The 13,470-nt window shown below is 41.6% G+C and overlaps 1 protein-coding gene across 2 annotated transcripts in view; it reads left to right on the top strand.

Moving 5' to 3' along the window:
• Nucleotides 1-13,470, top strand: part of pde4d (phosphodiesterase 4D, cAMP-specific) — a 271,210-nt gene that overhangs the window by 67,763 nt on the left and 189,977 nt on the right. The window contains exon 1 of one of the 2 annotated variants that reach the window (XM_012870007.3): nt 5,842-6,841. The exons of the other annotated variant lie outside the window; for it this stretch is intronic. Within the exon in view, the coding sequence (XP_012725461.2) occupies nt 6,546-6,841 (296 nt within the window). The 5' untranslated portion in view covers nt 5,842-6,545. Of the gene's footprint in view, nt 1-5,841; nt 6,842-13,470 lie in introns of those variants that run through there. 2 annotated transcript variants of the gene reach the window in all.

The raw sequence follows: 13,470 nt of genomic DNA, 5'->3' as shown, positions 1-13,470 counted from the left end.
TAAATAAAATATATCAGGTATATTTACCCTGATATCTGACATTGATTAATGATTAAAGAAAGTTGTCTGAAAAGGGGTATGAAGAAGTAAAACTTATTTTTCATACCCCTTCTCCCTCTGATTGCACTTAAAGTACCTTCCTGTTAAACAACAATGTTATTGATCCAAAATTCACCAAAAATATAAACAATTATATTGATACACATATACATATATCTGTATAGGGTCTGCAGTTAGAAAAAAAAAATCTATTACAGATGTGTGAGCTTTTAAGAATAAAGCCAAATGAAACAAATAACAAGCTGTCAATAGTTACATTTCAAGCAGGCAAAGCTATTTTCATGACAATTCTGTGGCAACTGTCTCCTGTAATTGCTGCTTGATTTACAAGAACATGTACTGTCAATGGGGAAATTTTGCCTGTTGCATAGATGCATCGCACATTTACCTTGTTCAGTCAGCTATATCTATGATGGAGTCTGCCACTCATAATGAAGAAACATAGTCAATACTGAATAATTCATCGCCACACTCTGATAATGTGAAAAAAAGGCGTAGGGTATTGGGTGTAAAGGATGTAGCTGCAGCTCAGCCTCCGTCTGACTGACTGTCAAGGAACTTTAATGGGATGATCAGAAATCTGGAAGCTTTTCCCTTGTGTGTTACAGAGCACTTATTGGAGATAGTTCATTATCACTTTGTAATTTTAAACAGTTTTGTTACACATTTACAGAAATACAAAGGCATAATGGATTGGTCTTTAGACACATCCACACCCTGGCATACAAACAAATAAGAGTAACGGGCCTTACAAAAAGTATTGAACAAAATACTGAAGTTCCGAAAACAATTTTTCAGATTATAACTGAACCACGGTGTGTTTTGATGATGCATGCTGTGCCTTTTCTCTGACTCCATTTAATAGAGTCCAGCTGAACCAAGCACATCTGTATGTAATGTAATCTCAGTAGGAATGCAGCTGTTCTGTGAGTTCCTCAGAGGGTTGTTAAAGAACATTGGAGACAAAGCACCATAGTGAAGACCTAGAACCACACCACAGAGGTCTAAGATAAGGTTGTGGAGAATATTTGATCTTTCACTGTAGAATGGCAAGAAGAAGGCCATGAGAAGAAGTCCATAAGAATTCACATTTACAGGGGCTTTTTAATGCATGCATTGGGCTTTCAGGATGCTTTTCTGAAAGCATGTCCCCGCCTCACCAAGGACAGGGACATTGATCAGAATTGACGAAAGGTTTGATCCGAGAAAACCTTTCTAAAGGTTTTAAAAGACTTGAGAGCAGGGCAGAACAGAGACACAAAGGAGTTGTTTAGATCAAAATATGTGTTTAAATGGCCCAGTCAAAGCCCAGACCAAAATCCAATAGCATATAGCATATTGTCAGGTGTGCAACACTTGACTATTGACAGTCACTGACTCTCCTCGTCTACTAATCTGACTTAGCTTGAGCTGCATTGCTGCAAAGAACGGGCAGACAGGTCAACATACCCTAAAAAGATGTATCTAGACCTCAACATTTGTTCTTTATATTGTTTTATTAAGATGTTTTTAATATAAGAGTCCTATCATCACTGCTCCCAACAAAATGAATATGTCTTTATCCATCGCAGCCATTTTTGCACAGTCTTTTACACACACAGGATTTGCACATTTCTTAAAATCACCCTTCAAAGTCACACACCTGCCTAATTTCTTGAGCATGATACTTTTAGTAACGCTACAGTATAATTGTTTACGTTGTAAATTTGCCTGTAACTGGTGGTACCACAATAAAAGATTTTGGTACTCTTCTGTTTTTATTATATATCTCTGTGTAACAGATCCGCCTCATGCTCGGCTGAGTCCATTTTTTTACAGAGTGAGCTTGATGAATCCTAGCATTGGAATTTTAGTCAAACTATCATAGTAAAATCACATAGAGTATATCTTACTGGTCTCAAATCAGATTATATTGGAGTGCAGAGAAGGAATGGGTGATGGGAAGTGTTTTTAACAATAACTGTGCTTCAACCTTGGTTCATCAATAAATCAGTAGAGATAAGTGCCTTGGAGAAAATATACAATTGCAAGGCATTCTGGGTGCAGGACATGCCATTAAATGCCACATATTCAACTTCTGCTAAAAAAAAAAAAAAACTTGTGACATTTAATTTATAGGTAACTGACTGAGAATGTCTGCAGCCTTTTGTTAGGCCAAGAAATTATTTCCTACTGCATACAGTGCCTTGTAAAGCTTTTCACACCCCTTGGCCTTTTCCACATTTTGACACATTACAGACATAACCTTCACTTCACTCACATTTCATTGGCAGTGTGGTTGTAGTCCATAGTAGTGAAACGGAAGGTAAATAATTTATAGTTTTCCATTTTTTTTTATTAAAATCTGAAGTGTGGCATGCGTTTGTGCTCAGCTCCATTGACTTAATACTTTGCAGAACTCCCTTTCACTCATATTATAGCAGGAAGTGTCTCAGATATGTCTTTACCAGCTTCTCACATCTAGACACTTTTTTCTCCATTCTACTTTGGACAATGGGTCAAACTCAGTCAGACAGGACAGACAGCATCTGTGAAATGCATTATATGGTAATGCCACAGATTCTCTATTGGATTCAGGACTAGACTTTCCCTAAGCAATGCTACCGCATGTTTATGCTTTGATTTAACCAACTCCAGTTTAGCTTTGGCTAGATAGCTATGGACGTTTTTCTGCTGGAAGGCGAACCTTCAGCCCAGTTTGAAATCCTTTGCAGCATCTAAAAGGTGTTCTGTCAGTGTTTCCTTGCTATTTAGCTTCATACATCAACTCTAAAGTGCTTCCCCGTCTTAGGTTAAGGAAAGTATCCTCACAGTATGATGCTGCTCCATCCTGTTACACTATGGGTGTCTAGTGTTTTCTGACATACACAGTGCTTTGCATGTAGGCCAGAAGGTGATGTTTTATACAACCATCAACAACTGTATTATACTGATTTCTGACAGCAATTTGACTGCATTACATTTTACTTAGGAATGTCAACGTGAAGGGGCCCGAATACAAATCCCTGCCACACTTTTCAGACTTATTTGCAAAAGATTTTGAAAAGAACATGTTTCATTTCCTTTTTCAGTTCACAGTTGTGTGCTACTTTATGCCAGTCAGCCAGATAAAAGCCCAAAAGGTTACTCTACTGTTTGTGCTCCGTCAACTGGTTTGAATACCTTTGCCAGGGCCTGCCCTCTGTGTTGTCACCCATTTAAAATGTGTTATCAGTATTGTTTTACTTCCTTTCTGCAACCACTAAAGCGTTTTATATTTCTGGGAATCATCACTTATAGAATTTGGACTTGTAAAATAGCCTCACATAATACATAAAACATCTGCTGACTCCGCTGGCAGCCACAGAAGTCCCAAGAGAGCGTCATCCACTGGCACAACAAACGATGCAACGCTGATAAACAGTAGATGAAAAGTAGCTCTGTTTATATCAACATTAATGTTTTTGTGTTTGCAAAGCTGTGACTCGTCTCAACAAATAAACTCAGAAAAAAAAAATTCATGCAAAATGATGTTTAAAAAGTGTCTGATCCAAATGAACAGCCAGGGGCTGTGAAATATAAACCTCATCTTGAAGCAGTATTGATCTCCTAAAAAGGAAAATGTCATCACACGAGCTTGTACCTTTTATGCCAAGAATCAGCTGGAAGTGAACAATTTCACAAACACTCATTCAGATTCAGATGTAGACAGCAGTTTAATACCAGGTCTCGTTTTCCCCCTCCTAATTAAAAGAGTGGGTGCTGCTGAGTGAGAGGAACTGATTAGGTTCATTTTGCCACGTCTAAAGCAACATAAAGTGGCAAAAAAAACAACATAATTTATTTGGCAAAATATTTATGCACAAACATTTTTGTCTGACTTGTGCCAATCATAATTATGTTTCCGAAAGCTTAATAAACTGTTGCAACCAAGGAACTCTCTGATTTGAACCAGTCAAGCGTGGCTGATAACCTCAGCATGTGTAATGAGATCTGTATTGGAGCAGTCAGGTGAAATCACTAATTATTGACTGTACTGTACTTACCTAAGGGACTGCCCTGTCGCTTCAATCCAGCAGTCAAATAAAAACATAAACAAAGAGGGCACGCTAATTTGTACAGCAAATAAAATAAATTAAAGATGAAAAATCATTAAACCCATTTATAAGTCATTCATTTAGATTCTATTCTTGCTCTGGAACAAATGGCAGAAGAAACTATGCATACACCAATTCAGTCACTGAATTATTCATTCTAGGGGTGCTTGTGGTCTTGACTTTAAAGCAAAGGTGCATTTCCTTTTCAACAACTGAACAATTATATATATATATAAAAGAAAAATGCTAGATTTGACACAACAAAAAAAAAACATCCAATTTTGTTGCTGCACAGTAAGCCTTCTGGGTGTTGGTTGGTGCTGTGATGGTGGATGGCGACAAAGAAAAACAACCCGGACTGGCACAAGGAAGTGCTTTTCAAAGTAATCTGTTGGCTTTTGGGAACAGCGTGCTGGAGGAGTAACTTTTGACACATTCCTAAATGGATTCTGAACCATTTTAATCCAGTGTGATGAAGATCGGACAGAGGGAGTGTTCCTGATCCCAGGAGTTCAACCTCATACGCCCGAGCAAGAATATAACTCTGAAGACACTGGATGTTGAGACAAACAGCAGAAACGATAACAATTGCCTTACGCACTTGAACTAGAACAACTCTATGCCTGTTTCTTCCCAGAGTTTATTATTTGACTGATTTTAGTTTTATGTTTGCCACATGTAAATATGGAATTACCTCATTTATGTGGCATGCCAGTGCATCAGTCATACAAATCCAATATACTATACATTGACCTCCCTAAAGTGTATAAAGAGAGCTTATCACTTAATTTTACTATTCTTGATCCCTGACCATTTGATCCCTGACCATTTTCAGCACTCATATGGCGTAAGCGTTGACTATACAGCAGCAGTCTTGCACGTCCCGGCAGGGTAGTTGTTTGATCATCAAATCTGGAAAACTTAATTTGGCCTTTTGCTCACCACAAACATCTCCTGCGCCTTCTGTCGACGCCAAATTAACCAAAAGCCTCGGCGACGTCCTCACAGGCGGCTCAAGAGTTTTGCTGCAGGCATCCAGGACATAAGAAGAAAACTATTGAAGAATTGGAATTTTTCTATGTAGGGGTTAATCTGTGTATAACGTGACTTAAACTTATCTTAAAGTAAAAATCCTGCCAGCTGGTGTAAGTAAACACGGAGTTCACCTGCGTGTCGCCCGGCTTATGCTCCCGTTCATTGTGCTCTCTGTGCTGTCCTGCCACTTCTGTTATCCCTCACCTTGTTCCTGGAGGATTACATTTCTGAGAGCATGTGGGATTTCCTTGGCAACACCGTTAGCTTCCACGGTAATGGGCTTCAGCTGCCCTGAGAGTGTAAGGATAGGGGGGGGGGGGGGGAAAGGAAAAGGAAAGACGAGTTCCCCCTTTGCCCAGGAATTGATGGCAAACAGCAAAGGAGGAGAGGTTTAACGAGATGGACTGGATGTTTGCAATCCTGTGTAACCTGCAGGGATGGACACACATCCTGCACTGACTCTCCGTTTAATTATTTACCATACTCCTATCAGCTTTTTTTCCCCCCCCAGCATGTTACCTGTATGGTGTGAAACATACGCTCAGTATTTTGCTTTCTATCCAATTTGAGAACACCAAAAGAGCTGCTCCTGTTGGATGAAACCCGTTCATCATCTAAAGCCACCTGGCTCCATGCCTGCTCCCGCATCCTGCTTTACACTCAAGGAGGATTTTATTTTTTAGGGGAGGTGCCTTGGGGTGGGTCGCTCATGTTTAATGTATTTTTTTTTTTCCTGTTGCCTATATTCCATCGGCTGCTCGTTCCAGCAAGACGACCCTAGAGAAGCAGGGACAATGGTGACACGTCCGGATGGCTTCGCCCTCAGAAGTTTTGCGCGTTGCGGGGCGATATCAACCTACCGTCCTGCACTGAACAGCTGCCGCGTCAACACCATGCACTTTTTTTTTTTTTTTTTTTTTGCAGAGATGCAAGGACAAAGCGGGGAGCACATGGACACTGGGCTCAGCTGTAAATTCCTCCCTGTAACCTCACTCAGGGACACTTTCCCCCTCTGTCCAAACTGCAGCCACAGAGCTCTGCATGGTGATGCGTAAATGGATTCAATTTGGGCTCCTTCTGTGCCCTTTGCGCGTGGAGTAGAGGATAAAGTTGATGGAGTTAAACTCAAAACAAACTGGACGTGAAACGTGAGGATTTGCGATTTGTTTTGACTTTGCTGATTTAATTTATTTTTTATTTTTTTTTCTGAAAGGAAAACACCTGAACCTAAGAATATTATCAAATGATATCTCGCGGAATCTACCTTGAGGTCTTCCGATTTAATGTATAGAAAGTGTATGTTTTAATCTCAAAAAAAAAAAAAAAAAACATAAAAAAAAATTACCCCCCAAAACCAACGGGGTCAGGGGGAGAATGGAACCTGCTTGCGGGACAGTGGGGTCGCCTTTGGTCGCCTCCGGCGGAGCAGGAGGGAGTGCGAAGGCGCCCAAACATCTGTGGAGGCAGCAGAACCAGGCGTCGCTCTCTCCGCTCCGCCACGCGCTGGCAGTGCGCAAGAACGACCGCGTGAGACAAAGAGGCTTTTCGGACACCGAGCGGTACCTCAGCGCGAGGAACATGGACCGGACGTACGCGGTGGACACCGGGCACCGACCCGGGCTGAAGAAATCCAGGATGTCGTGGCCGTCGTCCTTTCAAGGTCTTCGACGGTAAGGAGCGACGACAACAACAAAAACAACAACAACAAAAAAAGAGGAAACGGCGCTTCCTCAGCGTGTTTGCGTTTGATCTCCGCCGGTGAAGATGGGCGTTGTGGACCTAGAACGATGCGCTCGTTATTCGGTCGCAACTTTAAGACCGTTAGGTTTGTCTGTTTTTGTTTGGAACAACCTTTTAGTTTTACATGACTTTAAGAAAAAAAAAAAAAAAGCGGGGCAAAAATATTTACAAAGCGCTGATAAAGACGCTGGGACAAAGGTTAAACTAGTAAATGTCACATGCAGTGCAGTCGATGGCATAAGGAATGAAAAAAAAGAAAGAATGGGGAAAAAAGAAATTGTTACAGCATTATCAAGCGAAAGCTGCTTTTAATGTTTATTGTAATCAAGCTTATTTTCTTTGAAGTATTCAGTGGCGCATCCAGCTGACTGTTTGATTTAGGTCAGCCAAGACGTGTCAGCCTTAGGAGGATGTGGTTATATTAAGAAAACATAAATTATTAACTAAGATTTTAACAACCTTGGGTGTATGTTCGGTTTTTCCCTTCATAAAGTCAGAGTCACAAACAAGAGAATCTTTCTAAAATGCACAGATCAATGCACCTGATTACCGATTTTTAAAAACATTGATTTTTTTTTTTTTCAAAATCTGAACTACAGATTACTATTTTGACTCATTTAGGTTTTGTTCCTGATGACAATAACCTCCAGAATAGAATCTATATGCAGTCCAGATTATTTTAGACATGCCGTTTTGAATCCAACAGAAAATCAAGGAATTGCAATATCAGCCCTTTATGCATACCAGACCACCATACCATACTTACCAGTATTTTAAACATCCACATTTAAAGCATAGAGAAGCGGTAATGCATCAAATCTATAGAATCTCACCATCCTTGCTCTTTAAACAGATCACTGAACTCCATTATACTTTGATACCCTTTTATAAGTGCAGTAAAATCCAGATGAAAAATATGAGATGCATGTTTAGGCCTTCTTTTTTGAATGGTACTTATGTCCAGTTTTCTTTAAAGTTTGATCTGCTGATTGAAATATATTTTTTCGTCAGACTTAGACAGTAGAAAAATGGGGATAGCATTCTTTTAATTTGGAATCTCACAGAAATATTACCTTTAAGTGCCAAGGCATACGTGCCTAAGTAGAGACTTTCCAACCAGTCGATCAGAGATCAGTTGCTTGTATTCAATAACCTGCATGTTGTATACATACCCCCCCCCCCCCCCCAGTTATTAGTTCTTTGGAAATGGAAAATGTAATCTATCAAAATGGGAACCAGCAGGTGAGACCTTATAGGAAATTGTTATTGGCCAAAGTAAGCTTGGTGTATCTCTATCTCTAACCATCATCTAGTTTTTATTTATGTAGTTTTTATTTATCTATCTAATCATCTAGCTTTTAATCCCCATCCCTATATTATCTAGGATAATATGGGGGAAGGGGGGGGGGGCGGGGTCACATATTTTTCAACAATTAATCTACTGATCACCATTCAGAGCCGATTACTGAGAATCTGAGCGACTCTTAACTGTGGTCCATCGCTTAATGCATCTCCGTTGCTTTTTCCTCAGCAGTGACAAGCATTGGTTGGACTAACCGTCTTTGAATGGAAACGGGTCAGACGAACGGTTAAAATGTGCTGATACCTGAACCCGCCTTGCACTGACACCTCTACGTGGGGTAATGATAGCGTTTAAATGTGCTGTGTGCGGTTAACACTACTTGGTTTTAGTAATGCTTTGCTGGCAAACGTTACTTATTCCCTTTGGCTGCCACTGTACGCCATAGAGAGAGAGGTGTTATGGCTTCTTTAATTATGCACCGACCACAACCTCTCCTGAGAGGCCAGACGGACTGTACGCGGCGGCTTGGATCAGAACGGCACACCTATGACACACGCCGGGTCTTCGCTTGCAGTTACAGCTGCTATAGTGGAAGCGTCTGCAGCACACACAGGGAGACACAGAAGACAGCCAGGAGTGTACGGGTAAAATTTTTCTGCTCTAATTACTCACTTGTTCTGGGGAAAAAAAAGGAAGAGAGAGAGAGAGAGAGAGAGAGAGAGAGAGAGAGAGAGAGAGAGGAGGGAGGAGAAAAGAAGACCAAATGTAATGAAATCTGAGAAGGTCACCTCAAGCTCATTGGCTTAAGTGAACGCTGCTGATGGTGGTTTGTGTCAGATGGCTCACAGTTTCCTCCCGTTGCTCTTTCTTCCGTAAACGCAGGTTCAGATGAGTGATGGTCGCCTGCGGGTCCGGTCCACTTGGAAGTCGGCTATAGGAAGCGTGTCGCTGGCCTCTGTGGCTGTCAGACAGAAGGTTCGCTGTCACAGAGGCAGAACTGTCACACAGAGAGAGAGAGGATGCCCGGCACACAGAGTGCAAGCACAGATTGGTGGGCTGGAATAAAAAAAAACACACACAAAATAAAAAAAACACCCATGTGATCTTAAAATTGATTCAGCTATTCATAAAAAAAAAAAAGGATACCCATGCAGTCCAGCCGCACCGTGGACCGTTCAAACAACACTCACATTTGCTTCAGGAGGTAAATTAGGCCACAATTAGATTAACCCAAACAAATCACATTTCACACAGGAGGCTAATTGTGTAGCAGCCACATAGCTCTCCGGCATACGCTATAACACCGGGATAAATTCAAACGGCGGGCCCCGTGAACATCTGTTTGTGTGCTGTCAAAACAGGCATTTGATTAGTTGTTTATTTCTGCACATCAGTCGAGTGTTTTTCTTTCATCAGTTCTGATTTGATTGACTTTGGTTCCTACTCTTCAGGTAGTTTTGACTTTCAGAGTATGAAAACCTTCCTAATTTAGAATTGCGTTGCTTTGTTCGCAACAACAACGGTCTATGGAAATACACAGGTTCTGCGAGATTACCGTAACATTGAATGGGCTACATTAATCCAAGACTGCTGAAGGAAAATAAGTATTTTCATTTTAATGTTTGATGGATTCATAAAAACAGGGCTCATACGAGATATAATCTAATCGGTCGCCCTGCTAGCAAACCGTCCTGCTGAAACCACCTTTTCCTTCGGAACTGCCAGAAGGAAACTTTCCTTTACCACGATGAAATGTGCGAGAGCCAGTTCATTTACAAACGCGACCTGGTCAAAAGGTCCTTTTTAAAGACAAATACATAAAAAAATATAGACGCACATGAGTAAACAACATGGAACAAGCTTAAGAATCGCGAGAGGAGAAACAGCAGGGGTAGAAAGAAAGAAAAAAAAGCTATTACAGCTAGCCTCAACAGGAAAGGGAGAAACAATGTATGGGTATATGCTGTGCTTATGTTTGTGGCATAGGAGGAGTGTATGGGGTGTAGGAGGATGTGAACGTATGTAGAATGGACCTGTTGTATGAATTCTGACACATCTGAATGGTGTTGCTAAAATCGAGACTTATTGGAACGGGGAAAACTTTTCCAATCTGTTATTGTCCGGTTTTGGTTTCTGTGTAAAGTGTAGTCTCAGGTTTCTGTAATTAGCCGACAGGAGTTTGCACCCTGAGTGGCCTTCCTCCGCTGTGGCCAAAATGCTTCAAAGTTTCTATGTGTCGGACGTTTAGAGATGGTGTTTTTTTTTTTTTTTTGCCTGCCCTGGTGCGAGACGGGCGGTTTATTTGAGCTTTCGTCGTTGCTTTTTATATCCTCTATCAACAGGGCACGGTTTGTCCACATAGCTAAGGCTCACCTTCTCTTTTTGAGACTTTTCTCTGTAAACCCTGGAGAGATAGTTGTGGATGAAAATCACAGCTGATCAGCAGTTTTTTGAAGGACTCATACAAGGCCGTCTGGCACCGACCACCATCACACGTTTGAAATCCCTTAACTCTCCTTTCTTCCCCATTGTGATGCTTGGCTTGAACTTCGAGTTATCTTCACCATGTCTATGTCAATAAAAATGTTGCCATACGATTGGCTGATTTTAACTTACCAAGCGATTAAATCATTTTATCCCAAAAGATCGGCCAGGGAGTGAAAGCATTAAAATAAAACACAGAGTGTTTCAATTTCACCTTAACAAATGAGGTAGCCCTGGTGCCATTAAAAAACAACAACAACTTCTCTGTTTAAACTTCTGCATTTTCAGTGGCTCTGGCTTCTAGGAGAAGAAAGGAACCTAATTATTCTTCCTATAAAGGCTTGAAATCTTTTTAGCTTGTCATGTACTCCTAAGCCTACACGCGTTGTTTACATTAAAAGCCAGCCTTCTGACCGACCGCTCGAATGAGAAAGACACCAGTAGGCTGCACATCTTCGCATGCAACACTCTGCGGTCGGGTTGTTGTAGCTTCAAGTCATCCGAATAAGACTTAAGACGCTGATTATGACGGGCAGACACAAACGAGATTTGAGGCTGCGCCCGGGTAGAAAGCTAAAGAGAAGTGCCAGCGACTTGCTTAAAACATGTAACCTAGAGGGAGAGACGGTTATTTTCTTTACCAGGAGGGTACTGGCGTCGTTGCCGTTGAGGTAGCTTGGTTTAGCGCAAAGTTCGGCCGCCCTGAGGTCAAAGGAGAAAACATTTCACAGTCGAGGTTGGGCCAGGGTTCTCCTCTAGGCTTCCTCTGGGACACCACTTCAGACTCAGGAGCATCGTTTGATGAGGAGGTGGCGTCTCTCTCCCATTTCTCTCCTGCTACCTTGCTCCCGGCACAGGGAGGCTGCAGGGTGGGGGGGTTTGTTATCTCTGGAGACCTCAGTAAGGAGGAAGATTATGGTTTCTTTCCTTTTTTTCACTTCTTTCCTTTTGGTCTCTCAGTAGGTGGGAGAGAAAACATCGAAACGAAAAAATGATGCATCTAAACAGAGAAGCGGCGATGAACAGAGGCTTCTGTGTTTGGATATTTTTGACCCGTAAGATCGGAAGCCATAGCCATAGCCCCCCTCGAGTCTGCATTGCATTTAACAACCTCTTCTTTTTTTTTTTTAACTTCAGCCAGTCCTCCTACTCTAAATGGCATTTGCGGAGTGAAGCTTTTAACCAGTACGAAGAATAACCCCTGGCTATGTCATTAGATCCCTAGGGTGTTCATGAGCGAGGCAGGGACCGCTGTTGGGCGCGTGGCTATAAATATCCGTAGTCACGGGCCTAACCACAAACGTAGTGCACAGACCTCTGCGGCACAGCGCGCATAAGTTGCACGGCCGCCCCTCTGGGAATAAAGCGAGTTCAAAAGGTCTACTGAACACATTGCAGTCGTAAGCTTTCTTTTAGTTGAGATCATCATCATCATCGAACATCGGGTAGCTTGGGTAATGAGCTGAGCGGTTATTATTGTTTCACTTTGTGAGGTTTTCTGCCACAGAGCTAAGCAGACAAGCGGACTAATCATTATGGTGTTTTATTTGTGGTCTGTGCAGGATTATTATTTATTTTTTTTCCAGCAAAGAGATTTTCCGCTCTTTAGCAGAGCTGGTGCTAGAGCCAGTTCTTCCACAAAAGACTTTCTGCGATCAAAGAGCGAAGTCGAAGCCACGTCACACCGAGGCTGTCAACGTCTCATTCAGTGAATCTTTGATTCTTCCTCTCTTCTGAATGAATAATGCGGGATCATGTCTGTGCAGGGTGAGGTCGTCCTGAAAAAAGTATTCATACCCCTTAGACTGCAAATTGCGTCACGTGACGACCACAATTGCTATTAGACAAACCCGCACAAAGTGGTGCATATTTGTAAAGTGGGTCGAAAAGGATGCATCATTCTCAGAACGTTTTACAAATAGATAATCTGAGAAGCGTGGTGAATGTTTGTTTTTAGTCCTCCTGGATCAATACTTAGTAAAACTACCTTACACTGCAATTAAAGCTGCTTGTCTGATGTCTTTTGGGGTATGTCTTTACCAGCTTTTTAAATTTTTTTTTTTTTTTTTTTTACCCAAACCCTGTCAGATGGGTATTATAACATCAGTGAACATCAATTTCTAAGGATAGCCACAGATTCTGAGTTATATTTAGGTCTAAACCATTTTACTGTGTGGATAAGTTCTGATCTAAACTCTTGTAGCCTTCAGCTCTAAGTTCTGGGTTGTTGCCCTTCTTAACATGAACCTTTTTCTCCCAGTCTAAAACATTTTGCAGCTTCTAACAAGGTTTTGTTGCAGTATCGCTTGTATTTAGCTTTCTTCATCCCTGCTGAAGAAAAGCATCCCCGCCATCAACATTCATGGTCAGGGTGGTAATTCAGAGTGATGTGCAGCCATACTTATTCTGACCACAAGTTATATTTTGTTCTCATCTGACCTGACTGCATGTTTGCTGTTTTCTTGTACATTGCTTTTAGCAGACTTGAAAGGCGACTTCTTATGGCTGTTGTTTTAACAGTTTGAGTTTTGTCTTGTCTTAAAGGTTGGATTTGTGGAGCGCACAACTGATGTTTGTGATTCTCCCACCTGAGTTGTGGAACTCTGCAGCTCCTCCACACTTCCCATGGACCTCTTGGTTTCTCCTTTTCTTCAATGCTCTCCTTGCCTCTTAGTTTAAGTAGAAGCCCATGCCTCTGTAGGTTTGCAGTCTTGCTGCACTCTTCCCGTTTTTAGGTAAGGAACTCTGTGGGAGATGTTCAAAATGTGGGAC

This window comes from Fundulus heteroclitus, chromosome 12 (assembly GCF_011125445.2).
Source record: "Fundulus heteroclitus isolate FHET01 chromosome 12, MU-UCD_Fhet_4.1, whole genome shotgun sequence".
Classification (NCBI taxonomy): domain Eukaryota; kingdom Metazoa; phylum Chordata; class Actinopteri; order Cyprinodontiformes; family Fundulidae; genus Fundulus; species Fundulus heteroclitus.
This window is presented reverse-complemented; position numbering and strand designations above follow the sequence as displayed.